Here is a 27,822-nt window from a genome sequence, read left to right as displayed (position 1 = left end):
AAATGATTAAAAATAGCTGACTATAAGGATGTTGAGGAGTAAGAGGGGAAAACGTTCATAAAGTATGTATGAAGGAAACTGTAGAATAAAGTGAAATTTAGTAGTGTGATTATTTAAAAGAACTTTGAAAAGGACCATATCATTAGGGATCAGAAGTGTCTTTGGTGTTCACATATCCAACTTTTTCATTTCTTCACCATTTCAGTCATTTCAGTCATTTAGGCCTTTCAGCCCTAAATATTAAGGGACCTCTTTTCCCCAAAACTAAACTTTCTTTCACTCCAAAGAAAGTTATCCTTAGCACTGGGAAGCTAGTTTGGGGAACTGGAATAATACATTAAGAGCATCAGAGGTTCACAGTCATCTTGGACTTCTCAGCCCTAATGATTGTGATGAAAAATAAAACACTGAAGAATTTTCTAGCAGTCTCAAAGTAATCAGATTCATTTTACCACACACACACCCCCGATAGTGGCTACATAACATTTCCAAAATTCATTAGGCATTAAAATGAATTTGTAGGATTTTTTTTTTAGTAAGACAGCCAACATTCTTTTACTTTTATTTGCATTCATTTTATGCTGAACTTATTACTGTGCTGTAATTTTTTTTCTTCAGTTTCTTCTGAGATATCTTTTTCTTCTGTGCAACCTCCTTTTCTCGTTTAGGAACAATTTTCCCCGTCTCAGTGAGGATCATCTCAATGTGGCAGGGGGAGCTCATGCACGGGTTAATTCGACCATGAGCTCTGTTCGTATGGTGCACACCTTGTTCACCTGGATGTGTTCAATGACCAGAGAATCAATATCTAAACTCTTAAGTTCAGTATTGCTTTCTGCATTTTTAGGCATGTGCAGCAAAAAAATCAGCACTTTTTTGGGCCACCAACCTTGTGTCCGCCCCATTGTTTGTCCTGGGCATATCAACTCCACAGTTGTAATACCTGAATAGCACACACTGCTTCCTTAAAGTGACATCTTTCAGATACTTGGTGGCTTTGGGGATATGCATACCCTTGATGGCCTGGGCAGTTTCATGGGTGTTCTTAAAATGAACACATATAGATTTTTTTTGTGTGTGTGGTACTGGGGGTGGAACCCAGAGGCTTTCTACCTCCGGGCTATACTCCCAGCCCTACTTTATATTTTATTTGGAAACAGGGTCTCACTAAGTTGGTGAGAGCCTCACTCGTAGCTGAGGCTGGCTTCGAACCTGTGAGATCCTCCTGTCTCAGCCTCCCAAGCGCAGGGATTACAAGCGTGCGCCACCACGCCAGGCGAACACATAGAGATTTGAACCTCTTGATTTGAATGATTTTGTGGGGTTTTCTGGGTCAAGAGAGTTTTGAGCCATTTTCACATATCACCTTAGGCTGCTTACAGGAAGAGGTAGGGGATTTTTTTTAATACTTCAGTAATCACCAGATACTACTGATGATCAAATTGGACATCAAAATAACAAATCTTTGGATAGTTGTCAATTTTCAATGGAACTGTTAGTGGAACTAACATGAAAGTGGGACTAACATGAAAGTGGGACTTTAACACAATTCCAATATATGTTTAATATTATATTTAGAATCTGAAGTCACTGAACTAGTCTTTTAAAGCACCCTGCATTGGCTAGGATAGTCTAGAATAGTTTATGATACAAAGAGACACCCAGCGTTTCATGATTTAAGCCAACAAAAGTTTTTACTTTTTATTCCTAGAGTAGTCCTGTGCAGTTGTCTGGGTTGTTGGGGTGGCTTTCCTCCAGGAAGTAATTTAGAGACCCAGGCTGACAACAACTTTACAATCCTTAAAACTTGCTTTGCATTATTCTTTTCTGGTTGTAGACATCCCAGTTATTCTGGAAGAAAAAGTGTACAGGAACATGTGTTGAATGCTTACAGGCCACACCTAGAAACTATTCATGCTAATAATGCTTGCATCCTGTCTGAGAGAACTGGCTTCTGGAGGCATTCATGTTCAGAGGAGTCTAAAACAAATAGAAGAGCAGCTAGGCATGGTGGCATATGCCTATAATCCCAAAATTTGGGAAGCTGAGGTTCAAGGCCAGCCTCACCGACTTAAGGAGACTCTCAACAAATCAGCAAGACCCTGTTTCAAAATAAAAAATAAAATAGGGCTGAGGGTATAGCTCAGAGGTAGAATGGGTTCCATCCCCAGTAACATGTGCACACATGCACGCACACGTAGAAGAGCAGAGAGATTTTTGGTGGATACTGGCTGCCTCACCACAAGAGTACTTGCTCATCATAGGGAAAGGCTGAAGTACTGTCAGGCCTGAGATGACAAAAGAAACAAAACATTAATGGATCAGATGTGTACAAAGGATATAGAGCCCAAGTCTTTAAGAATAGACGATCTAGAATAAATTGGAACACAGTGATTTCCAACAGGAAGGAGCCATGGAATGCTGCAGCCATATACCAACTCTCATCATAGAAAATATTTTACTTATTTAGACCAATGGGAATTAGAAGCAGCTAAAACAGTTTCCTTCTTAGCATACAATTACTGTGGCAGTATCTTCTTAAGACATACATACACATAGACACCAAGTGACAGAATGCCAGTCATCAGACCACAAAAATATAAACTACAGACCCACAGCCCAGGATGGTGCATATTACTGGGCATCAGGTTAAAAACTATTTGACTAGCATTTTTAGCATCTGTCAGCACAGGAGCAACAAAATCAAAGTATGGTACCTGTCACAAACTCCCTGGAGGATATAGGAAACAGTCGATTAAAATAGCAGTGCCCCTACAAGGTGACAATTGTCAGGTGAGGTGTATAACGAGGTGCTGTACGAGCACCAACACAGAGCATCTTAGACTTAGGGATGGAGGTGTGCTTTCTAGAAGAGGGGCATACCCTGAATTTCGAAGGGTCAATGAAGAAGAAAAGCCTGACAGCAATGCAAGCATCCTGAGAAAAGGAAAGGGGCAAGATCCCCCTATGAATTGGGAGTTTACACATAGTAGTTTTGGTGGAGATAAGAATGTGGGCAAAAAAGGGCAAAGCTGAAGGTCAAGGGGTGGGGCCAGATGATGAAATGTGTGTACTCAGCCCACAGAGCCCAGGTCGACCCTCAATGCACTGGGGATGCATGAGGACATGGATCGTGGTCAGGTGCCAGTCTTTTCAGGTTAGCCACACTCTGCAATTCAAGGACAGCAAAATGGATCCATAAAAGGAAAGGCCTCGTCTTTTCCATCCTTCACTATACAGACCCGTGGCAGTACGAATAAACAACCCCCAGACAGGAACTCGTTCTGCATGTCAGCTTACCTGTTAACTTACTGGATGATTTGTGTGGGAGAGTTACAGTTACTTTCAGTGACTGGCCATCAGTATGCATAATAAACCTATATTGTGATATAAAATAGAGGCAGGTTTAGCTTGGGCAGCCAAGAGACACAAGCAAGTTCTTCTACCTTTCACATGCCACATAAACATGAAGACATGATCAAAAGAAAGGGTAATAGAAATAAAAGGCATAATTTAGTTTTTAACCACCATGGTGTACAAAAATACTGATGGGATAAAAGAACAGAATTGTAGACTTCTACCATCTGCTGAAATGTGTGCTTCTCAGATTAGAGAAAAATTGATAAAGTGGACGCCCTGTGCTCTGCCTTGTGACCTGAGTTAATACTTCCACTAATGACCTGAAAGAGGAAGTAAACCCAGTCAGTTAAATTTTCAGATGACAGAATTGCTTTCTTAAGTTAAAAACAGAAAACAGAGGGGAAAAAAGGAAGGTTCACCAGCTGAGTAAACATTAATAGTGCTGGGAGTGAGATCGCTGGCCACATTGATCTGAAATATAGTGTGCTGTATTATAAATGATATGGTTGTGAATAATTCCAACTGTATTTATTTCAACTGGCCATAGACTTGAAAGTGGAAGACCTCTTGCTCTTCTGTTCTCTGTCAATAGATGTAATTGCATAGTGAGTAATTATTTGTCTTTTAAAGTAAGAAGCCAGATTCACAAACTTTTAACATGGTCAAGTATTATTTGTTTATTTATTTATTGTGGTACTAGAAATTGAACCCAGGGACATTCTCCCTCTGAGCTACACACCCAGTCCTATTTTATTTTTTATTTTGAAACAGGGTCTCAGGAAGTTGTGTAGGGCCTCACTAAGTTCCCGAGGCTGGCCACGAACCTGTGATCATCCTGTCTCGGCCTCATAAATACTGGGATTATAGGTATGCCTGGCTCATGGTTGAATGTCATTATGTAATCAGTTAACAAAGGGACAGGAGAAAGAACAGTTGAAAAAGGACCAACACCTTCACTTGGAGTAGTATACAGTTAATGAGTTAATCATGATGACACCCTCTCTTGGGGTACTATACAGTTAGTCTCACCAACCTGAGATTTAGTGAAATTGGAAAGACAGAGTGACTTAGGGAAAGGAATATGGACCTCCACATCCTGACTCCACCCCTGCCCATCAAGGAAGCCTGGGCAAGTTGCCTGATGGTCTGAAACCCAGTTTCCTTCTTTTGAAATAGAAATAGTAACAAAATTATGCTGCAGGTGTGTTGTGAGAGCAGGAGGAGGATTTGTGCACGTGTGTTTAACATTTCATCCCTATGTGGCGGTACAGCGATGAGGATGGGTGGCATTGTCTGAGAAAGTCTCAGCAGAAATTCATGGAGCAAAACCTGTTGTGCACTTTGAAGAGCAACATTAGGTAGCAGGAAAGTGAGGTCCAGGGAGAGATATGTTCACTCATTCCAGCATTCCCGTATCCGTTCATTCTGTTTTGCATACCTGCTCCTTGCAAAGCACTGAGCTTTAGCCTCATAAAAAATTAAGAGTGTAACTTGCACCCCCTGTGATGCCTTTAGGGCAGAGGGTAGTGGGACAGATGTGAGAGCAGATAGCACTTATCATAGATTTGTGTTCTAAAAGGATGTTTGCAGAGCTGGGTGTGTTGGCGCACACTTGTAATCCCAGTGTTCTGGAGGCTGAGATAGGAGAATCGCAGTTCACAGACAGCCTCAACTACTTAGCAAGGTCTTTTGTAACTCAGTGAGACCTTGTTTTGAAATAAAGAATAAAAAATAGGGCGATTGGGGGTATAGCTCGGGGGTAGAATGCCCCTGGGTCCCATCCCCAGTATCATAAAAAATAAAAAAATAATAAAAAGGATCTTTGCAAAGTGTATTGATTGCAAAGGAAAAAGCTACTAACTGCTGGGGCGCATTACAGGAAAAAGTTGTCAGAGGAGGAAAGTTTTGAGCGGAAACTTAAAGGTGAGTAAGAGTCACCTTGCAGCCAAGAAGAGGGAGGGCCTTCCAGGCAGAGGAAATGTGTGGAAGTACAGGCAGATGTGTCCTGGAGTGGCTGGAGGGTGGAGATGATGGAGAAGAGGAGGCCAAGGGGCCACAGTAGGATGGTCTGGCTGTGGAGCTTTCCTTTCATTGAGAGTAGACAAATCCCCACCCAGGCCAGGTCCCAGCTCTTCTGTCCAGCTGCTTGTTTTCTCCCCTATAAAACCAGGAGAGTTGGAATAAGAGACAGGTATAAAGCAGGGAACATCCCATCTATCGTATCTTTTGAACCTGAATCCCCATTTGATTTTTGCTTTGCAATCAGAACACACTAGAAACCTGATCTTCTGAGATACAGAATGAAAAAGTTGGGTGATTTGATTTTTATACGCCTGTCATGAAAGTCATGTGCTTTGGGTTTTTTAATTTTTTTATTTTTATTGGTGCTTTGTAGTCATGCATCTTAATGGGGTACAAGATGGTGGAGGCATGCATATACTATTACCCAAGCAGCCCTTACCCAGTTCCTGCCCCATTCCCTCCCTCTCCCTCCTTCTCATGTTTGGCTTGATGACTGACATTGATATGTTTGTTAAAGTACATCATGTTTTTGTAAATGTGTTGACAAGCAGGGCATGGCAGGGCATACCTGCAATCCCAGTCTTTGGGAGCCTGAGACAGAAGTATGGCAGGTTGGAGTCCAGCCTCACCAACTTAGTGAGATTCTCAGCAATCTGTTGAGTCCCTGTTTCAAAATATAAAAATAAAAAGGGCTGGAGGGTGGAGGTGCATCTTGAGGGTAGAATGTCCCTGGTGCAATTTCGGTAACAAAAAAAAAAAAGAAAAAAAGAAAAATTACATTGACATTTTCAGCTATGTGTGTGCCTTCATTTTGTATAAACAGTTTCCATGTGTGTGAAGATACAAGCTGAAGTTTAATGTCCTACAGTTCAGCAGAGGTGGAGCTGGGAAGCCCACATTGTCCCCTCTTACTTACCATTGCAGAATTGCCAAAGTTCAAAGTTCATGTTTAGAAGGAAATGAAGTTAAGTGACAGCCACATCATCCTTTTTCTTGTAAAAATATTGATCACTGGCCATTATAGCTGCGGCACTAAACATGCACAGAGTTCCCTCCTTTCTGTTGCTTTTTTTTTTTTCCTTTTGCCTGTTAACTTCACTTTCCCTCTCCCACAAATCTACATACATCAGTCTCTTCTTGAGTGAGGCTAACAGTCAGCATGGCGGGCCTATTTTGTTCCCCTCCATGCCCACCATGCTCCTTCCAATCTCTGATTTACCCCACCTTGTTTCTGTTCACTGAGGTCCTGAACCTGCCAAGTCCCAGAGTTGCTTTGCGCTCTCTCTCCTCTCTTTCAGACTGTGGCCATGCTGCCTCCAAGGTCAGGGTTAACCACTCCATCCCTCTGCTTCCTCCCTGGACCGTGCCTCTCTTTGTGGCTTTCTTCAGTATCTTTCCCCCAGTCTTAAGTGCAGTTCCCTTAAGCTCAGTCCTCCAAGGATGCTGCTTGTTTGTTTTCTGCACCATAGAGTACCATAGAGTATGATTTGTCTCATTTTTTTTTCTTGCCTTCTTGAGGGAAAATCCTACACTGTAATCTGGAGTGGCAGACTTTATACACACATAAATATCCAATTCCTGCAGATTAGATCCATTATAAAAACATTTAAAAAGAGGTATATGTAAATGGGTTTTCTGTGGATACATAGACCTATTTATGTTGCCACATGCCCATTTTCAAAGTGCAGTTTCTATAACACCCAATGAGTTAGGTTAAAAGGATCATGTTATAAATTTTTGGATGAACTTATATTTTTTGTGTGGGGGGATCTGGGGATGGAACCCAGGGACATTTGACCTCCAAGCTACACCCCCTGCCTATTTTCTAATCTTTATTTTGAAATAGGGTCTCACTAAGTTGCAGAGGGCTTCACTAAGTAGCTGAGGCTGTCCATGAACCGCGATCCTCCAGTCTCAGCCTCCCAAATGCTGGGATTACATTTGTGTGCTACCACGCCCGGCTAATTTATGCTTTTAAAAAAAGAACTGCACGACTTCCAGGAAGATGGCGACCGAGAAAAGCGGGGTTTAAGAGCCCCGCTAACAATCAATCTCCATTACCACAAAATCAGCGCCTTTCATAGCCAGAAAACACTATCACAAGAGAAACAAAAAAATCACCAGGCTCCAGAGAGAAAGCTGACTGAGAACAGAGCTCAGAGCCACAGAGGAGATACAGTGGCCTCACGTCCGAGGACATGGCAGCAGCGCCATACTGCCAGCGGCAGCGGCGAGTTCACCTGACGGCTACAGCAAGCCGAGGTGAGCCGCTGCTAAACAGCCGGGTGGGATTTTTCAGTGCAGGGAGCATCTAAAGCTCCCAGTGGCTGAGCTCAGCACACACAGCAGGGATTCAGAGTGGAAATCAAAACCAAAAAGAAATATGCCAGCCTCACGGCCGAGGGTGTAGCAGCGGCGCATATTGCCACCGGCGGCAGCAGCAGTGAATTCACCAAGTCCAGTACAGCTACATCTGCGAACTCAAGAACAGTGAGTCAAATTGCGGGCCACAGAGGAGAAATCCCAGTACTGTACTCCCTGGGGCTTGACCTAGTGGGGGAGGGGCGGTGGCAGAGATATCACAACATAGGAGAACGTGCAACCTGGCACCCCCCACAGTCTAAAGCAGCCTATATCAACTCCCTGGGTCAGAGACTCTGTGATACAACCCAGTAAAGGAGTAGTGGGGTCAGAGATACTACAGACTTGAAATCCAGAGCACCTTAAGTGAAGTCATAGTGACCCAAGGGAAGAACCCAGAGAAGGCACAAACATCTGAAATCATGGGAAAGAGGAATAATACTGGAGCAATGAATGCCCACAACCCCACAACATCAGAACCCGATAAAACAGAAAATCAGAGATTTCTAGAAAATCAAATCAGGAAAATAACTGTAGAAATAATAGAGGTGCTTCGAAAAGAACTCAGAGAGAGCCAAAAAGAGATAAAGGATGCAATTAATGATGTAAAGGCCTCAATTCAAAGCACAAACAACCGATTAGACCACATGGAGAACAGAATCTCGCTCTTAGAAGATGATCATTCCAAAAATGAACGCATAGTTTCTAATCTAGGAAAAAATATCCAACAGCAGGAATCTGACATTGAAGAAATATGGGCCCATTTTAAGAGAGCTAACCTAAGAATAATTGGAATAGAGGAGGGAAAAGAAAGTGAAATCAAAGGGATCAACAATCTCTTCAAGGAAGTAATAGCAGAAAATTTTCCAAACATAGAGCAAGAGGTTGATACACAGGTCCAGGAAACTTATAGAACTCCCTTTAGACAGGATCGGAGAAGAGGATCCCCACACCACATAATTGTCAAAATGACCAATGTGGAAGCCAAGCAGAGAATCTTAAAGGCAACAAAAACAAAGGGCCAAGTGACATTCAGAGGCAAACCAATTAGAATCACTCCAGACTTCCCAAACCAAGTCATGAGAGCCAGAAGGGCTTGGAGTAACATATTCCAAACTCTGAAAGAAAACAACTTCCAGCCAAAAATTTCCTACCCAGCAAAACTTTCTATCAAATTAGATGGAGAAATAAGAAGCTTCCATGACAAACAGAAACTGAAGGAATTTATGTCTTCAAAACCAGCACTAGAGAAAATACTCAAAGAGATTAAATACAAAGAAGAAATAGGTAACACACACCAGAACCAGAGAAACAAGATTTTTCATCCAACAGACAACTAAGATTGGTTATCTGTGGAGATTCATTATTTATGTTAGTCTTTTACCTATCTCTAAATGGTATTGTTTGCTTTTATTGTTGTTAATTTTTAGGATTTCTAGTTGGAATATTAATATACCTTCAGATATAGCATTTGGAAATATTTTATCCCATTCTATTAGTAACTGTTAACTCTGTTTACATTGTCTTTGGATATACAATATTTTTTTATTTTTTATGGAGTTTGTATACTCTTCTGTTGCCTGTGCCATTGAAATCATATCCAAGAAATCACTGCCAATTTCAATGTTGTGAGGTTTTATGACCCAGATTTTCTCCTAAAAGTTTATAGTCTTAAGATTTATATTTAGGTCTTTTATCTATTTTGAGTTAATATTTGTATATGGGATTAGGTAAGGGTCCAATTTTATTCTTTTCCATGTAATTATATACTATGTTTCAACAATATTTAGTTAAAAGATTATTATTTCCACCACCAAATGTTCGTGGAAACCTTGTCAAAAATAGCTTGACAATATAGGGAAGAATTTAGCTCTAGGCTTTTATTTAACTCCAATGGTTTATATATCTGCCTTTAGAATAGTACTACACTATTTCAATTATTGTAGCTTTATATGGTTTGAAATCAGAAAATATATATCTTCTAGCTTTGTTCTTTTTCAAGATCGTTTTGGGTATCTAGAGTCCATTTTCCATATTAGGATAGATTTTTTTTTCTGAAAAATAAATATATAAATATATGATAGTTTCACCTAAAAAAATAGAAAAAAATATTCTCTGGTAAGAAAGTAAAAAGAAATATTGAAATGTTATCTTTAAGTCATCAAAAGCTTGGTATCAGACAAATGAAACTGTTATGTGAGATTATCATTTTTAATTTTGGATAAATTGCTATAATACTAGATGTCAACCACTAAGCCAAGCATGGGAAGGAGGGATGGGGAGAGAATGGGGTGGGGATCGGGTGGGGGCTGACTGTGATGTGTGCATATATGTCTACAAAAGTTTGTATCCCACTATGATGTATGAATACAGTGCACCAATAAAAAAATAAAATAAAATAAAAAACTACAGAACAGCTGGGTGTGGTGGCTCAGGCCTGTTAATCCCAGTACTTGAGAGTCCAAGATAGAAATATCACAGTTTTGAGGTTGGCCTCAGCAATTTAGCAAGACCCTGTTTCAATACAATAAATAATTTTAAAATAAAAAATAAAAAAGGCTGGGGTTTCAGCTCAGAGGTAGAGTGCCCCTGAGTTCAATCCCCAGTACAAAAATAAAACTATAAAGCAGATGAGAAAGAAGCACATAATTAAAGAGAATGCCCACTTTCCTAGAATAAACCTACCATACTCCAGCCCCAGGGATTTTGTATTTGTCATTCTTTCTACTGAGCATCTCCTTCCCCATATTTCTATATGGTTTTCTCCCTTACTTCTTGAAGTCTTGCTCCAATATCCCCTTCTCTTGAAGTTTCCCCACTGTACCTTATAAAACAGCAATCTCTACTACCATTTCTAAAAACCACATTCTTATCTTTCTTGTACTTCTTTCTTTTCATCATCTAAGAAATATATGTTAACTTTTGTCATTTATCATCCACTTTCATCCTATACACTGTAGTCATAAAAACAGAGGTTTTGCTTTACTCTTTGCTACTTATTCCAGTACCTAGAACTGTAGGTGTTGAATAATATTGCCTGAGAAGTAGAAGAGGAGAAAGAAAATTAAGAAATAAGTACGACCTGGTGTGGTGGTACATTCCTGTAATCCCAGTGACAAGGAGGCTGAGACAGGAGGATCAAAAGCTTGAGGCCAGGCTAGGCAATTTAGTGAAAATTGCCTCAAAACAAAACATAAAGCCAGGTATGATGGCACACACTTATGATATCAGCACTCTGGAAGAACTGCAACTTAGTGAGACCCTATTTCAAAACGAAAAATGAAAAGAAAAAAAAAGGGGGGGGGTGAATCTCAGTGGTAGAATATCCCAGAGTCCAATCCAAGGATAAGAAAAAAGGGCTGGAGGAATAAAAAAAAAAAAAGGAAGAAAGGAAGGAAAGATGGAAGGAAGGAAGGGAGGGAAGGAAAGGGAGGGAGCCATGGAGGGATTGATTTAAAAAATTAAAAGCTTAGAGCAGGGATTTAGGAAACATTCTAGTAACATCAGAACTATTATATGAAGTTATACCTTGGGAAAACATGCCCACTATTGGAAACAGATGGGGTTAATATATTTTATATTTCTTCTTTTTGTATTAATTAGAATGCATCAATAATTAGTAACTTTTCCTCATCTATTAGCTCTTCCTGAAGCATAGATAGTTTGATAGAAAAGGCACAATAAATGTTAGTTTTTTCCCAAAATTTTGAATTGATTCACTGATATTCTCTACAAGTACTCAATAAGACTTTGTTTTGTTTTATTTTCTGTTTTGTGTTTATTTGCATATATATTTTTTTTCTTTTTTTTTTTTTTTTGGTGGTACTGGGGTTCTTGGACCTGGAAGCCCTTCTACCTCCAGGCTACACTCCCAGACCTATTTTGTATACTTTTTTATTTGGAAACAGGGTCTCTCTTAAGCTTCGAACCTGTGCGATCCTCCTGTCTCCACCTCCCAAATGCAGGGATTACAAGCATGCGCCACCACGCCTGGCTATAAATATCATTATAAGCCAGCCATGGTGGCACACAGTTGTAATCCTAGTACTTGGGAGGCTTAGACAGGAAGATCATAGGTTTGCAGCCACCTTCAGCAACTTAGGGAGGCCCTCTGCAACTTAGTGAGACCCTGTTTCAAAATAAAGAATAAAATAGGGCTGAAGGTGTAGCTGGGAGGTAGAATGCCCTGGGGCTTAATCCCCAGTACCATAAATAAATAAATAATAAATAAATAAATAAACAAACAAACAAACCCATTATAAACTCTTAGACTTAAAAAATATTTGATGTTTTAATCATTACCTTATTAACTTTATTGACACTCAAATTATCTCATTTTCGCTAGCAGGAGCCTCTTCAGTTGACCTGTGAGTCCTTTTGGCATGAGCCCAGTAGTAATCTTCCTTTTTTTGAAGTATTTCAGAATCATCTTGCATGCTTTCTGTCCTAGCACTCTAATGAGCAATTTTATTCAGGAGCCCTGGTTACTTGAAAGGGGCACAATATTTAGAGGCCATGATCTGGGTGCTAGGGGTGCTCGTGGCTTCAGAGTTCGTCATTATTCTTAGTTCTTTATAGTGCTCAGAGCTGGAAAGTACATTCAACGTGACTTAATAATGAAAGCAAAGAAAGCTGAACTAAGCTCCTATTTTACTTTCATCTCCATTAATGAAAGTATTATTTAAACTGGGTAGAGTAAAAAGGAGGTCTTAAGGAAAAGTTGAAGCTCAGTCTGTGAAAGGAGCTAATGTGTTGAAATACATCATCAGATTTCAATGAATTATGTCTCAGAAAGAACTCATGTATGCAGGCACAGAAATGCTACCTGTGAGCTTTAAGAAATCAGAGATGCCAAAAAATAGTAGAACAAGCAAATATTGCCCTTATTTTGTTAATAAAAAACATTTTTAAGACCCACAAATTTGATATAAATTATACTGCTTCTTAACAAAGTCTAAAACTGATTATTATATAGATTATCTCTAAGCAATTTAGGGAAAAAAAAGTGAGATTATTCTGAAGCAGAACAGCTCACTTTAAATCTAACACCAGACTAACTCCATTTCCTCTTGTTATAATTTATGTGTCTAATAGAATACCTAGAGGTAAAATGGAGAAAAGTAAGAGATTAGGGATTTTTTTTTTGTTTTGTGTTTGCGGTACTGGGGATGGAACCCAAGGACATTCTACCTTCGAGCTATACCCCCAGCCCTGTTTTTTTATTCTTTATTTTGAAATGGGGTCTCACTAAGTTGAAAAGGGCCTCCACTAAGTACCCAAGGCTGTCTGCAAACTGCAATCCTCCTGTTTCGGCCTCCTGAATGATGGGATTAAAAGCGTGCACCACCTTGCCCGGCTTAAATTTGTTTTTAAAGTAATACTTAGTTCTGTGCTTTCCATAAGGACCCACTTTAAATATAAATACACAAACCAATTAAAAGAAAAAAGGAATAGACTAATTCTAATATTTATCTCCTAATTTAAAAAATCTATAGTGGTTATGTTCATATTAGACAAAAATGGACTTTATAATAAGGATTATTGCTAGAAATAAAGAAGTGTATGTATTAATCATAAAAGGGTCAGTGTACAAAAGGTTATAACAGACTCAATTTTGGGTACAAATAGAAGAACATCAAAATACCTGAAGCAAGGACTGATAGGAAAAATAGATAATAAAATAATAGAAATGTTCATACTCTTCTCACAGTAATTGATAGACAAGGTAGACAAAGATCAATAATGATATAGAATACTATTAGCTACCTTGACCCTAATTGGCATTTACAGAACCTCCCATCCAACAAAAGATTGTTTTGAATATATAGGAAATATTCACTAAGATAAGCCATGTTTGAATTAATAAAATAACGTCTGGATATTTTTCTTTTTTTCTATTTTTTTTCATTTCTGTTTTTTTTTGTTGTTGTTGTTGTTGGTGGTGGTTTTTGTTTTTTATTTCTTTGCCATGCTCAAAATTAAACCCAGGGCCTCATTGCATAGCAGGCAAGTTTATACCACAGTGCAATCTCTCACACCCCTGAATAAAGTCTTTCACATTGAATTCATGCAAAGTATCTTCTCTTACTACAATAGAACTAAGTTATAAATCAAGTACAAATAAATATCTGGAATATTATGCAAATAGCTGGAGGTTAAACAGTATCCATCAAGATAACCCATTAGCCAAAAGGAAACATCACAAGAGAAATTTGAATGTATTTTAAAATGAAAGAAGGGGAAATACAACATATCACATGAGTGAGATACAGCTAAATCAGCAGTGAGGGTCAAATTTATACCATTAAATGTTGATATTAGAAATAAGGATGCTCTCAAATGAGCAGTCCAGACTTTTATCCTAAGAAATTATAAAACCTTAGCAAGGAGAATGAGGAAATAATTAACAGCAGAAGCAAGTGAAATTGTAAAAAGAAAATAGAAAATAATGAATAAAATCAAAAGCCAGTCCTCTGAAAAAATCCAATAAAATTAGTAACCTCCAGTCAAAAATAAAAGAGAACAGACATAAGTTATCAATATCAAGATAAAAGAGGACATTTATATAGATGCTATAAACATTAAAGAGACAACATTATAAATAATTTCAAACCAACAAATTTGGTAATTCAGGAGAATGGGCAAATTCCTTGAAATACACAAACTGCCAAAGCTTACTGAAATAGAAATAAATAACATGATAGCTGTATGTATATTAAAAATGTCAGATTGTAGTTAAAAACCTTTCCACAAAGAAAATTACGGTACCCTATGGTGAAATGTACCAAAAATTAATAGAAAAAATAACACCAATTTTACAGAAACTTTCCTTCAGAAAGAGAGCAAACACTTCCCTATCCATTTTATGAAGCCAGCATTGTCCTCTATTAAAACTGAAAAAGGACATTTCAAGAAAACTATAAACTAATGTCCTTTGGGAACACAGACAAGAAAAATTCCTACTAAAATATTAGCAAAAGATCAGGCATGGTGGGGCATACCTGTTATCTCAGTACTTCGGTGGCTGAAACAGGAGAATCACAGGTTTCAAGAAAGCCTAAGTAACTTAGTGAGACCCTCAGCATCTTACCAAAAGCCTGTTTCAAAGAATAAAAAGGACTGGGGTTTAATTCCAATGGGCTCAATCCCCAGTACAAAAATAATACATACATACTTACATACATACATACATACATACATACATACATACATACATACATAGCTAGGAATGGGTATAGGTTTCTATTTGGGCTGATAAGAATGTTTCAAAATTGACTTGATTATATTTACCCAAGTCTCATAATACACTGAAAACCACTGAATTTTATACTGTAGTAGTAGGAGCAGCAGCAGCAGCAGCATTATTATTTGGTACCAGGGATTAAACCCAGGGGCTTTCTACCTCTGCGTAATAGCCCCAGCCCTATTCCACTCAGAAAATTTTCAAGGACACACTAGTAATACATGCAACAACACTGAACTCACACGGATTACACTGGGTGAAACAACAAAAACACATTGTGTGGTACCATTTATGTAAAACTAGAAAAGACAAATCGAATCCATAGTGACAGAAAGCAGATTAGTACTTGTCTGAGGCTGGGACTTGGAAGGAGTCAACTAGTTGGAAACTTTTGATAGAAATGTTCTATATCATGATTGTGATGGTAGTTGAGAGGCTGTTCGTGGTTGTCTGAAAACTCATAGAATTGTACATCTCAAATTAAATTGTCACTCTATGAAGCAGCCTCAGAGTCATGATGGTAGCCAGGCATGGTGCCACATACCTGTAATCCCGGTACTTGGGAGGCTGAGACAGGAGGATCAGAGGTTCAAGGCCAGCCCCCATAACTTAACGAGGCCCTCAGAAATGTAGTGAGACCCAGTTTAACACACACACACACACACACACACACACACACACACACACAGAGTCGTGATGATGATGAGCAAAAGGATGAAGGGAAGGTATGATGGCATGGCATCCTCTCCCAGGGTCCCCTCTCTACATATTTTTCCTCTGGAATACAGGGGATCCACAGTGGGGACTTGGAGACCAACTTCTTTCCACTTCATTGAGGAGCCTGAGTTAGCTCTTAACAAGACTCTTAACAAGATTATTTATAATAGCAGCTTTGAATACAGCTATGTGGCTTAAAGTCTCTGGATGCTTATATCTAAACTGAGAAGGTTAATATTGTTGACCAGAGGTTCCTGGAATGGTTTCTATACAAGACAGACACAGGGCACTGTGAGTCACATGGCCAATTGGTAGATCAATGATCCTGCATCCTAGAGGTTAGTGTCAAGAACAAGGATAGACTTGAGTCTCAATCTAATTTTTGTATGTTAAATAAATACAAAAGTCTTTATTTCCTCTTTTGTAAAACTTGGGTTTCCCAAACAAATTTTATGGCATATATTAGGTAGTAGATGATATATGGAAGGACTCTATATTTAGAAATAATAGAATAATCAAGTTAAAAAGAGATCTTTAGCATAGAACTTATTAGGGCCTCTTGTATAAGTTTTCAAGAAAGCCAAAGTGAGCAGCCTGGATTAGTGATGTGTTAGTCCTGTGTAACAGAGATCTGTCTTGAACCCATTGAAGTATAGGAAGGAGTTAATTAGAAATCTGGTGGAACCATAGGAAGGACAACTGGATCCAAGAAATTGAGCCAGCCTGCCTCTCTCTCTCTCTCTCTCTCTCTCTCTCTCTCTCTCTCTCTCTCTCTCTCTCTCTCTCCCTCCTTCCCTCCCTCCCTCCCTCCCCCCTCTCTATCTCTCTCTCCTATACACACACTCTTTCTCCTACCATCCCTCACTCCTGTTTTCCTCTGTATGTCAGTATGTCACCTTTATTCTTGCAGATCAATTTTCTGATGTCAATACTCCTTGTCTCTATTGCTTTGGCCATTAGAGAATGGTTGAACTTATTGGTGCCTTTCACTGCACTAACCAGCCATAGTGTATTATGATTGACTCCACTTGGGTTAAGATGCCCATTCTGGGCCAGTCAGTGGGAGTGGCCTATCAAAAGACCATACCATCCCCCCATCTGAACCACCCTATTAGAGTAAAGAGGAAAATAAGGTAAGAGTGTCAAGCAGAAAACCAAGCCAAAGTCTACACTTGGCTGCCTGTACACACACGTTAGTCACAGTTGTATGTAACTTCTTTGCATAGTACAATATTGGTATTTCTCATGCTATCAATGGGTAAGTAAGCAATACATCAAAATAGTAAAATGTTACAGTACTTTAGCCAGGTACTTGATTATATGACCCTTGAGAAGTCTCGGTTCATTAGCCTCAAACAAATATCCTCTGTTAATGTAGCCAGATACCTGACCTTCTGTTTTCTAAGTGACTTTGGTTTGGCTTACTTAGATTTTCTCTTGTGGCCTTTTATTAAAGGCCAAAGGAAGTAGTTGGTGTATCCTGCAATCTTAATATTTTTTCCCTGAATGAAAATGCTGCTTCAGAGGAAAATAGGGATGAAAAGATGATGGTAATGAGGAAGAATGTTGAGAGTTGATTGGGAAACCAAACCAAGAATTCTGATGTGGTCTGAGACATCTACAAAAAGTTGGTATTAGCAGAATTGATGGCAGAAATGTGAAGCGGACAGTAGCGTTGGGCTTGTGATAGTCAGATACATAGATGTCACCTTCCACATCTCTAGCACTGAATCCCCAACCAGGTCCTGTTTTACCTCCCAAAACTCTCTAGGGTCAGAGCATTATTTTTTATATCTGGCATCACTTCCAAGTCTAAAATGACCATGATCTTTTCCCTGGACCCCAGAGATGCCCTTATCTACCTTCACCTCTCTACTCCAGTTCATGTCTACACTTCTCAAACTGAAGAGAGTATTATCTCTTTCTTGCTTAAAAAGACTTCAGTATTTTCCCACTGCTTCTAAATAGGACAAAATTAAAATCTTGAGTATACCTACAAGGTCTTGCTGCAGGATATGACCTGACCCACCTGTCATACCACCCTCCTTCAGTTCTCAGCAACCCAGCTAAACTTGCCTAACCATAGTTCAAGGACCTGCTCTATTGTTCTCCACTCCAGAGCCTTCGCATATGCCCCTCCCTCTGCTGGACTACACTCCCTCCTTGCATAATTACCATGCTAAGTACTTCAGAGTTCAGGTTGAGTCTAGGATCCTTGAAGGACAATCTCTGGGTCAGATTCTCTGGTCAACTGCTACTGTAGTACTACATGACATTTCTTCTGAGTACCTCACTCAATCTGTAGTTATGCTGTCAATGATATGAAAATGTCCACTGAACTGTCAGCCCTGCCATTTGCATTCATCGCTGCTAGCACATGCAAGGTATTCAATAAATATTTGTCTAGTGAATAGATGAAGGGATCAGAGCAATCTCCTGAAAGAAGATGCAAAAATCAGAATACAATTGTTGTTTGGTTTTATTCTGTTCTTAAAAGAAATAAAGCAATTAGAAAAAATGCAAATGAACTCTCAGATTATTTAGTTGTACAGTAATACAAAGGCCTTTCTCACTGGACAGGGAAACCAGAATGAACAGAGAGGATGAATAGCTCTGGCTTCACCCTGGGTAGTTCAAGCTGGGGCTAGGAGGTAGAATTTCAGGTTAGGAGAATAAGTACAGAGAAGTGCCCTGTAGTTTTGGCAGTCAAAGACATTGCTGCGTTCTCTAGTAAATTGAATTTCTGTGGCCTGGGGAAGGCAAGACTCAGACTAAAGAGGGTCTGATATGCATGGTCATTTCCGAGTCTGGGGAATATGAGGAGAAAGGTGGGATAACAGAAAAAAAAATGAAGAAATAAACAAAGCAGACATTTATTTCAGTGAAAAAACCTTTAAAGAGCCTTGAAAACCACAGGAGCTCCTCAAGATGTTTATGTAATTGAATATAATTTATCTGGGATTGAGAAGAATAATAATCAAAACATTTTTCACTTAAGAGCATCTGGAAGCATATGAAATTATACTCTCAACGGTGGCCTGCGCTTGGCGGTGTCCTTGGTATTTTGTCCTTGGGCTTCAGGCTGGGAATGTGTTTTCGAGAGTAGACATGGAGCACAAAATATTAAACAAATTTTACTGTATTCAAAATGCCCAACAGTGTAACATCCTCCTTGTTTGGCAGGGAAAGAGCTCAACATTTGGAAACTCAGCAGTGCATTAAGTATTTTAATAATCATTGTTGACACACAAAACATATGGCCTTTCAGAGCTCACTGGGTCAGGTGTTGACAACATCTTCTAGGTTTCCAGAACTGCCTTTCAAAATTCAGACAAAATTTAATTAGGACACATTACAAAATATACAACTGCATGAATTTTGTATTATAAGCAAATGAAATAAGTTTTCTTCTAAGATAGAAGTGTATCTCTGAGTCACTGATTATATTAATGTAAAGGAGAAAGTGAAATTCATTTCTCTGCATAAAACAACATAAATTTGCATTTAGTTGGAAAATCTAGACCCTCCATATTTAAGTAGGCCAGTCTTACAGATATATTTCCCTTGCACCTCCTAATCATGCTTTAAAATCCTCTTCAAATATCCCCTCCTCTCAGAAGCATTCAACATCTAGTTCCTTAACTGTTTCCATCAGTTTCTACGGCCACAGTGATTCTGTGAAGTAAGCAATCATAACACATAATGGCTTCAATCACTATCTTTGTTTTGCTCACCAATCTGTGCATGGGCAGGGCAGGTCTGGTCTCTGTGGGCACACTCAGGTGTCTGTGGTTAGGTGGGGGCTCTGTTACTGATGGCTGGGCTCTTCCCTATGTATCTCTTGCAAATAAGTGACCCATGCTACCCCAGGTGGCCAGCGGGCCTTTTCTCATGGCCCTCGGAGAAGCAAGAGAAAAAGTGAAAACCTGTTGGCTTTTGTTTCAAGCTTCCAGCTTTATTGCATTTGTTAGCTTCTCCTTACCCAAAGAAGTGACACAGCCAGGCCCAGAGTCAGAGTAGGAGGAGAATACAAAGGAGGGCAAAGGGCAGGGATGCAGGAAGGTCATTAGCTGGGCCTTCAATGCCCTCCCACCCCACCACCAGCATTAATCATTCTCCTGTCTGTGCCACTGCTGTTCTTCCCTCTTGGCCTATTGTTATGCTTTTCCCATTGTGTTAGAGTTGCTAACTTGTCTCTTCTCCTCAGAAGATTAGGGGGAATGAACAAGGTGCATTCATTCATAAATATTTATTGACCACTTGTTATATATCAGTAACTAGCACTGCTCCTGACACTTAATAGGCACTCAGTAAATAGGTGATGAAGGAACACACACATGACAGCTTGTTCCCCATGTGTATTTCCTTCCTCTTCCAAAGAAAAGGCTGAGCACAGATGCCTTTCAAGATACCAGTTGAGGCCCAAGCAACTAGTTTTTTGTTTTTGTTTTTAATTGAAGCATTGTAGTCATACATCTTAATGGAGCACAAGATGGTGGAAGCATACATGCACACATCACCCAATTAGCTTTTATCCAATTCTCGCCCCATTCCCGCCCTCTCCCTCCTTCTCATGTTTGGCTTAGTGATTGACTTTGATATGTTTGTTAATGTATATCATGAACATTAGAGAATTTCCCTCCTCCCCCTCCCATCCCCTCAAATAGCTTACCTTATTTGCTCATCTATAGTATCTCCTTATTTGTCTAGAGTTTTTCTTATGATCCATTTTCTCCCTGGCTTTCACATATAGAGAGAGCATCTGATTTTTTATGTTTTTGTGACTGACTAATCCCACTTAACAACTAGTTTTGTTTTTGTTTTGTTTTGTTTTTTTTCAGTACTAGGGATGGAACTCAAGGGCATTTTACCTCTAAAGTATACCCCCAGCCTTATTTTTTATTCTTTATTTTGAAACAGGGTCTTACTAAGTTGCGGAAGGCCCCACTAAAGTAACTGATGCTGTCTGCAAACTGTGATTTTCCTGTCTCAGCCTCCCAAATGCGGGGATTACAAGCGTGTGCCACCACACCTGGCTCTGGGCTCGAGCAGCTCGTGACCACCGGGGTTCTGCCATATAGATCCTGACTGCTAAGCATCTTTCTCTCTGGACTCTCATTTCTCCCCTCTGAAATTTGGATTTTCTTTTTTCTGCCTCCCTATTTCTCTCAAAGAAAGGCAGAAAATCTTAACTCATTTTAAACTTTTTTATAGTCAGAACTCCCCAGTAGCTTAAAGCACAGCTTTCACAGTCTGCACTGATAAATGATCAAACACCAGGATTATTGCAACTCATGGTACGGCCAGTGGGAGAGGAGCTGATGGTGCTGTTTTCTGATCCTCACAGCTCTATAGAGAGAATACAGAGGACTTTTTAGGTTTTTTTTTATATAGCTACAGATGCTATTCATATAGGGTAGTCTATTGATATGGTATGAAATGCACAGCTTCATTTATTTTCTACTTCCATAGAACCCTACACGAAAAACGTGTTTCTGAGTAGAATCATAATTTTAAGCTTCTTGATTTCCAGGGAGTAGTGTGAATTGCTTTTGAGGTAGGTAGAGTAGCCTGGCTTTGGAGTCTAAACTTGCCCTGATTCGGCCTCTCTGTCCTCATCAGTCAGAGAAGGTAATCATGGCAGCCAAAATGGAATAACATTGGCATGTGGTAAGTGAATTGTATCAATTGCTAAATTTGATATTATTATTACTATTATGGCATAATGCCCTACAATTATACAGGTTGTGAATGTGTTAGTTGTGCTAGTGGTAAAATTAATTTGTTCTAGTTCAAATAATCCATGTTTGTTTTCAAGAAAAAATAAAATCAGCACTTCTAGAACCACTTTAAAGATTATGCTTTAATACTCACCGTTTGACATGGCCTAAAAATGTTCCTCATTCAGTCACCAAGTGAATACTCAGTACTTGCTTTGCACCAGGTTGCCAGGTGATACAGCAGTGGGCAGGATAGTCTATGCCCTCTGCTATCTTATGAGAGAGCTATCATAATAAATAAGTTTTGTTTCCAACTATCATTTACCCACCTAGTGTATAAAATGCCATGAATTATTTGAGATAAATTAAATTTGAATTCATCAAGTTGAATACATTATATGTACACAGTTTTTGATTTGTCAGTCATACCTCAGTAAAACGATTTCAACAAAATTTTGGTGTTTTTCCCTAGCCAAAATATGATATGGTGATACTTTGGAGTGGAGAAAAGGGAAACTTTGACTTCACAACTTTTAAAATAGCTTTATCAAATTTTTAAGCTATTTCATTATGGAAGAATATATGGAATTGACATTTTTTGGATCTTTTCCTGGCCTTCTCTCCTTCCCTGGATTACAATATAGCTTAGAAATTAATAGAAGATTGCTAGTGTGCATTATTCAATACTAAAAATTAAATGTTTGTCAGTGAAGGTAATTTTTATGCTGTGGCAAAGTTCCCTGGTATGATATCCTAGAATGCTCCTGAAATAGAAAAACATTAGTGGAAAAACAGATGAAATCCAAATAAAGTTTAGATTACAAAGTAGGATTGTATTGATGAAAATTTTCATTTTAACATATATAGTGTAAGATGCTATCATTAGAAAATGAAGAATGTATGGGAACTCAACTTCCAAGGACTGTAGGAAAATCAGAAAGTGAAGATTATTCCTTTGATACCTTGGGTGTCTGTACACCTCCTCCACTGCATTTAGCTTTTAAGTTCCTTCAGAAAACAGAAATTTTAACATTAGTCCAAGAAAAATATAACTAGAATAGTTAGCCTGTTCTAAGGCCATAATGTTCACTACTCTCCTTTGGGTCCTTTGGAGATAAAGAATAGATATTACCCAGGTGTAGTGGCACACACCTGTAATCACTGCACTTGGGAGGCTGAGATAGGAGGACTGCAGGTTCAAGGCCAGCCTCAGCAGCTTAGCAAGGCCCTAGGGAACTCAGCAAGACCTTGTTTCAAAATAACTTTTTTTCCAGGATCAGGTGTAGCTCAAAGGTAAAGACCTCTTGGTTTAATCCTCAATACAGAGAGAGAAAGAGAGAGAGAGAGGATGCTGTAGAATCTTCTCTTCTGCCTAGAATTTTCAAAGATGTGTTTTTATAAGAGCAAAGCCCTCCTATTTCTATTAACTAGCCTGCAAATTTTAGCCACTTTAAATAATTTTTATTGATGCATTATAGTTACGAATAATAGTAGAATCCATCATTTCATAGCCATACATGCACATAACATGATTTGGTCAACTACTTGAAGGTTCAATCGGCTCAAACATTCCCTTTTACTTCCATAGGTACAGACACAAGTACGCCTTGCAAAAAAAAATTTTGACAAATTGAAGATGGATGTGTGTCAAAAAGTGGATCTTCTTGGAGCAAGCAGATGCAATCTCTTGTCTCACATGCTAGCAACGTACCAGGTAAGAAAGGGAAACTTGTTTCAATGAACAAAGGCTGGCATGAGGCTTAGATAACATAAAATTGATGTTTAGGTTCAAAGCATGGTTTGGTCATTATGAAGTTCCAGATGCCTTTCTCATAATTTGCTCCCCACATCTCTGCCTTCCTAGAGTCCTACAGCTTAATCAAGCCAAGCATAGTAGTAGCTATCCCCTTGTATATGCACTGCAATTTCCCACTCCCCTGCACTTGCTCTGGGAGTCCTTTCTGCCTGAAGCACCTTTTTTTTCCCTCCCATCTGTGCCTCTCCAAGTTTCCCTCTTTTCAATGTGCCAGACCAAATGTCACATCTTTCAGAACACCGCCTCTGAACTCACTTAGCACTGTACTGTGTGTCTCACCACATACTTTCCTCCATAAGTTGGCATTATTCAATACACATTTTGAACCTCTGACTTCCTTCAGAACAGCTCTTGTGTCCATTGACAGTGCTATTGACACTAAGTGTCGAATACTAAATGCAAATTATAGTAGGGAATGTGAAAATTAATAAGACCAGATTTCTTGTTCTCAAGGAGCTCAAAGTTTGGGAAGAAAATTAGAGACAGTAAAGTCTGATTATATTTCCTAAACTCTAGGACAGAAAAGAGTTGTTAAAAAAAAAAAAAGCCAGAGAGTGTTTGAAGAGAGAGAGAGATTGAAGCATTTTAGGGATCACAAAACTAAATTCATGATTATCTCTGGTTCAGGGAGGATATATTGGATGAGACAGAGAGAATAGAAAAGAGAGGGTCCCAGGTGGGAGCAACAGAAGCCAAGGGAGGCATTTACTTTGGCTGAAATGCAAGATGTAGGTGGAGACAGAGCCAGGAACAAGGCTGCAGAAATTATTTGGAATCATATAGCAGAGGACCTTGAAAGCTACAGATGGCACACTGCTCTAGGGCCACACACTAGAACCAGGCACACCAACATTAATAGCAAGCTGGGTTCGGTGGTGTACACCTGTAATCCCAGGACTTGGGAGGCTGAGACAGGAGGATCACAGGTTTATGACCAGCCTCTGCAACTTAAGACCCTCAGCAGTGATACCCTGTTTAAAAATAAAGAAATAGAAAGGGCCGGGGTGTAGCTCAGAAATAGAATGCCACTGCATTCAGTCCTCGATACCACACACACACAAAAAAAAAAAAAAATTAATAACTTTATTGTCTCTCTTTACAGACCACTCTGCTTCATTTTTGGGAAAAAACTTCTCACACTATGGCTGCCATCCATGAGAGCTTCAAAGGTTATCAACCCTATGAATTCACTACGCTAAAGGTAGGAAAGCTAGAGAGGCCACGAGAAACCTTATGACAAGTCGAGCTTTGTGTGTATTGCAAGCAGTGTCCACTGCAGTGAGTGTTGTGATTCTAAAACCCCAGGTGTCAAAGAGAGAACTGTGATTTCCTTGTGGAGTCTCTTTCACCACATCAGGATTCAGGACCAGGTTAATCTTTGCAATCCAAAAGCACAAACTGAACCCAGGGCATACCTTACTGGGACATAAATTGTGGTGAACTCAGTTGCTATTTGTCTGTCTGTCTGTCTGTCTGTCTGTTTTTGCAGTGATGAGGATTGAACCCAGAGCCTCAGACATGCTAGTCAAGTGCTCTACCATTGCCCTACAACCCCAGTCCTACTTTTTAATTATTAAATTCAAATATGCTTACCTGAGGCCGGGCGTGGTGGCGCACGCTTGTAATCCCTGCACTTGGGAGGCGGAGACAGGAGGATCACGCAGGTTCGAAGCCAACCGCGCTGGATTAAGAGACCCTGTGTCCAAATAAAAAAGAAGTATAAAATAGGTCTGGGAGTGTAGCCCGGAGGTAGAAGGGCTTCCAGAAACCCTAATACCACCAAATATGTTTACCTGAGAAGGTACATTTTTTTTCCCTCCCTTGTTTTTAAAGAATCTTTTTTATTCTGAGAGTATCATCCAATATAGAATTAGATTTTTCAATAAGATTGCAGTAATAATTTCTAATTGAAATAGTATGTTCACAGACACACTAAGCCAAACATGAGAAGGAAGGAGGAGGGAAGGAATAGGGTGGGAATTGTGTAAGGGCTTATTAGTGACATGTGCATGTATGCCTCCACCATCTTGTATTCCATTAAGATGTGTGACTACAGAGCCAGGCATGATGAAGCATGTTTGTAATCCCAGCATTCAGAAGGTGGAAACCAGAGGATCAGGGTTCACGTACAGCCTCAGCTACTTGAGGAGGCCCTTCACAACTCAGTGACACCCTGTTTCAAAAATAAAAGCATAAAAAATAAGGCTGGGGTGGGGGAACTTGGAGGTAGAATGCCCCTGGTTCCATCCCCAGTACCGAAAAAAAAAAAAAAAGTATGACTACAATGCACCAATAAAATATTTTTTTAAAAAAGAAAAAGCAACACTAAGCTCAAAGATTTCTCAGCTGGGAAGGAGCACGTGCACAGTATGTGGTTCTCAGTATTGAAACTGAATTAGAATTATTTTTCTCTCTAATGGTTACTGGAGATGAGTGCATATCAAGATAAGGAAGTGATTTTGGTTCCAAAAGGATTTAAAGAATGGTAAGAGAACACTGGGTGCTTTGTTGCCAGGTCATATCTTTGAAAGAAAAAAAATATCAGGCCAGGACTAGCTAAAGTTCACCTTGAAATTGCTTTGCTTCTGATTTTTCAGGCAATTTATAAGTGTGTTATCACCTTGCTTGACAAAACATTAAAAATCTATTTTCCCTTAAAATGCTGCTTTAATTCTGAGATGCTTATAATATCACTGCATCTACAAAAGTACTGAGACCAAAACTCTTTAAGATCTGGCCTTAAATGAAGGTCCCAGGAGGAACCCAAGAGTCTACTCACCTTGTGATATATCTGAGCTGACTCCAGGCAGGACACCTGGCATGGAGTCATTTCTCCTACTTGGCCCTGGCCTGTTTGTTGGCACTCACTTGACAAGCTGCTAAGTAAATGCATTCAGAATATATGCTGTCTGGCTTTGTCAATTGTAAGTATGTAACAGGAACTTTTTTGGGGGGCTAGATATTGAACCCAGAGATACTGTACCACTGAGCTACACCCTCAGCCCTATTTTTTTTTTTCTTTGCAGTCCTGGGGATGGAACCCAGGGACATTCTACCTCTAAGCTACACCTCTAACCCCATGTTTTATTCTTTATTTTGAAACAGGGTCTCACTGAGTTGCAAAGGGCCTAAGTAGCCGAGGCTGTCCTCAAACCATGATCCTCCTGTCTCAGCCTCCCAAGTGCTGGGATTACAAGTGTGTGCCACCACACCCGGATCCCAGCCCTATTTTTTATTCTTTATTTTGAAACAGGGTCTCACTAAGTTGCAGGGCCTCATTAAATAGCTGAGGCTGGCCACAAATCATTATCGTCCTTTCTCAGCCTCCCAATAACTGGGATTACAAGCGTACACCACCACGCCTGGCTGTCCCCTATTTTATTTTGAAACAGGGTCAAGGCTGTTCTCAAACTTATGATTCTCCTGCCTCAGCCTCCCAGGTTGCTGAGATTGAAAACATGCATCACTGTGCCCCTTGGGGGAACCTTTTGTTTCTAATGCAACCTCCTTTCTGTAGCCCAGTATTTTGCACACAGTTAGCAGCCAGCCTTCTCTGCACTGGCATGTGTTATACCTGTTGGTAGGGGCTGCATTTCTTCCCTGTGATTCACTGCTGCTTCCAGCAGCTTAGGAAGTAACCATCCATACCAATGCAGATTGGTTAAAATTATAACTCATGGCATTCACAATTCACACCCGGCCTGAGCCACATCCATGGATTGCCCTTCCATAAGGCAAGCACGTTAGGGCATTAGATTTTATTTTATACTACAATACCAAAGGTTATCCATTTTTTGAAAGAGAGCTGTCTATAAAATAAATTGGCCAGGTGGAAGTTGAAATGGTGCCTACCCCAAAACAATTCAGAAGAACTTCATGTTTGAGTTAATTGCATATAAAGTGCAACATAAATTCATGACATTGTAGTTGGACCACAAACATGGAAGAACCAATATGTGTATCCCTGGCCTCCTAAGTGGAGGAAAATATGGCTTCCTAATTTTTTCCATGCTCTTTACCCTGCAGAGAGAATCAAGCTGACTACAGTAGAGACTTTCAGGGCAGAGAATTTAGTGAAAGTTTGACAGCTATAGTTCAGTACATAATTACAAATACTCTGGGCAGATGAATTTTCATTACATTTTATATCTCCAGAGCTTTCCTTAAATTATGGTTTAAGTGATACTTCATAGTTTAATTGTAATATAATCCTAGTAGGGAGTAATGTATCTTTAAAGTATAATGATTTTATAGTAATATTAAGTGTCCAGAAACCAAGCAAATAAACTGTTCTTTTATTACCTCTCTAGAATGCTATTCATCCAAGCTTTTTGTGTTGCCATGTTGGAATCTCACGATTATAGCTAATTATTTTATATGGACTCAAGTCTAATATACAAAATATAATACTGTTATATAGAACTATTATTTTTTAGTTAAAAACACTTGCATATCAAATTGTGTGCCACAAAACATGAAAATCAAAACCATAAATGCCTTATGTATAATGGTCAAGTATAAGGATATTGTTTAACTGCTCAACCCTCTGCACTAATATTGTTTTAAAATACATGTCCTAGGTG

The 27,822-nt window shown here is 39.4% G+C and overlaps 1 protein-coding gene across 1 annotated transcript in view; it reads left to right on the top strand.

Annotated features, from left to right (window-relative positions):
* ICA1 (islet cell autoantigen 1) overlaps window positions 1–27,822 on the top strand; it is a gene marked incomplete at both ends in the record, with an annotated part of 138,095 nt that overhangs the window by 69,467 nt on the left and 40,806 nt on the right. The window contains 2 exons of the mRNA XM_080701787.1: window positions 23,012–23,137; window positions 24,342–24,440. Coding sequence (XP_080557913.1) covers window positions 23,012–23,137; window positions 24,342–24,440 — 225 coding nt within the window. The remainder of the gene's footprint in view (window positions 1–23,011; window positions 23,138–24,341; window positions 24,441–27,822) is intronic.

The sequence above is a fragment of the Muscardinus avellanarius genome, assembly GCF_963383645.1.
Source record: "Muscardinus avellanarius genome assembly, chromosome: 9".
In the NCBI taxonomy this organism is placed as follows: Eukaryota; Metazoa; Chordata; class Mammalia; order Rodentia; family Gliridae; genus Muscardinus; species Muscardinus avellanarius.
The sequence above is the reverse complement of the archived record's forward strand: the minus strand, read 5'-3'. Positions and strand labels throughout refer to the sequence as shown.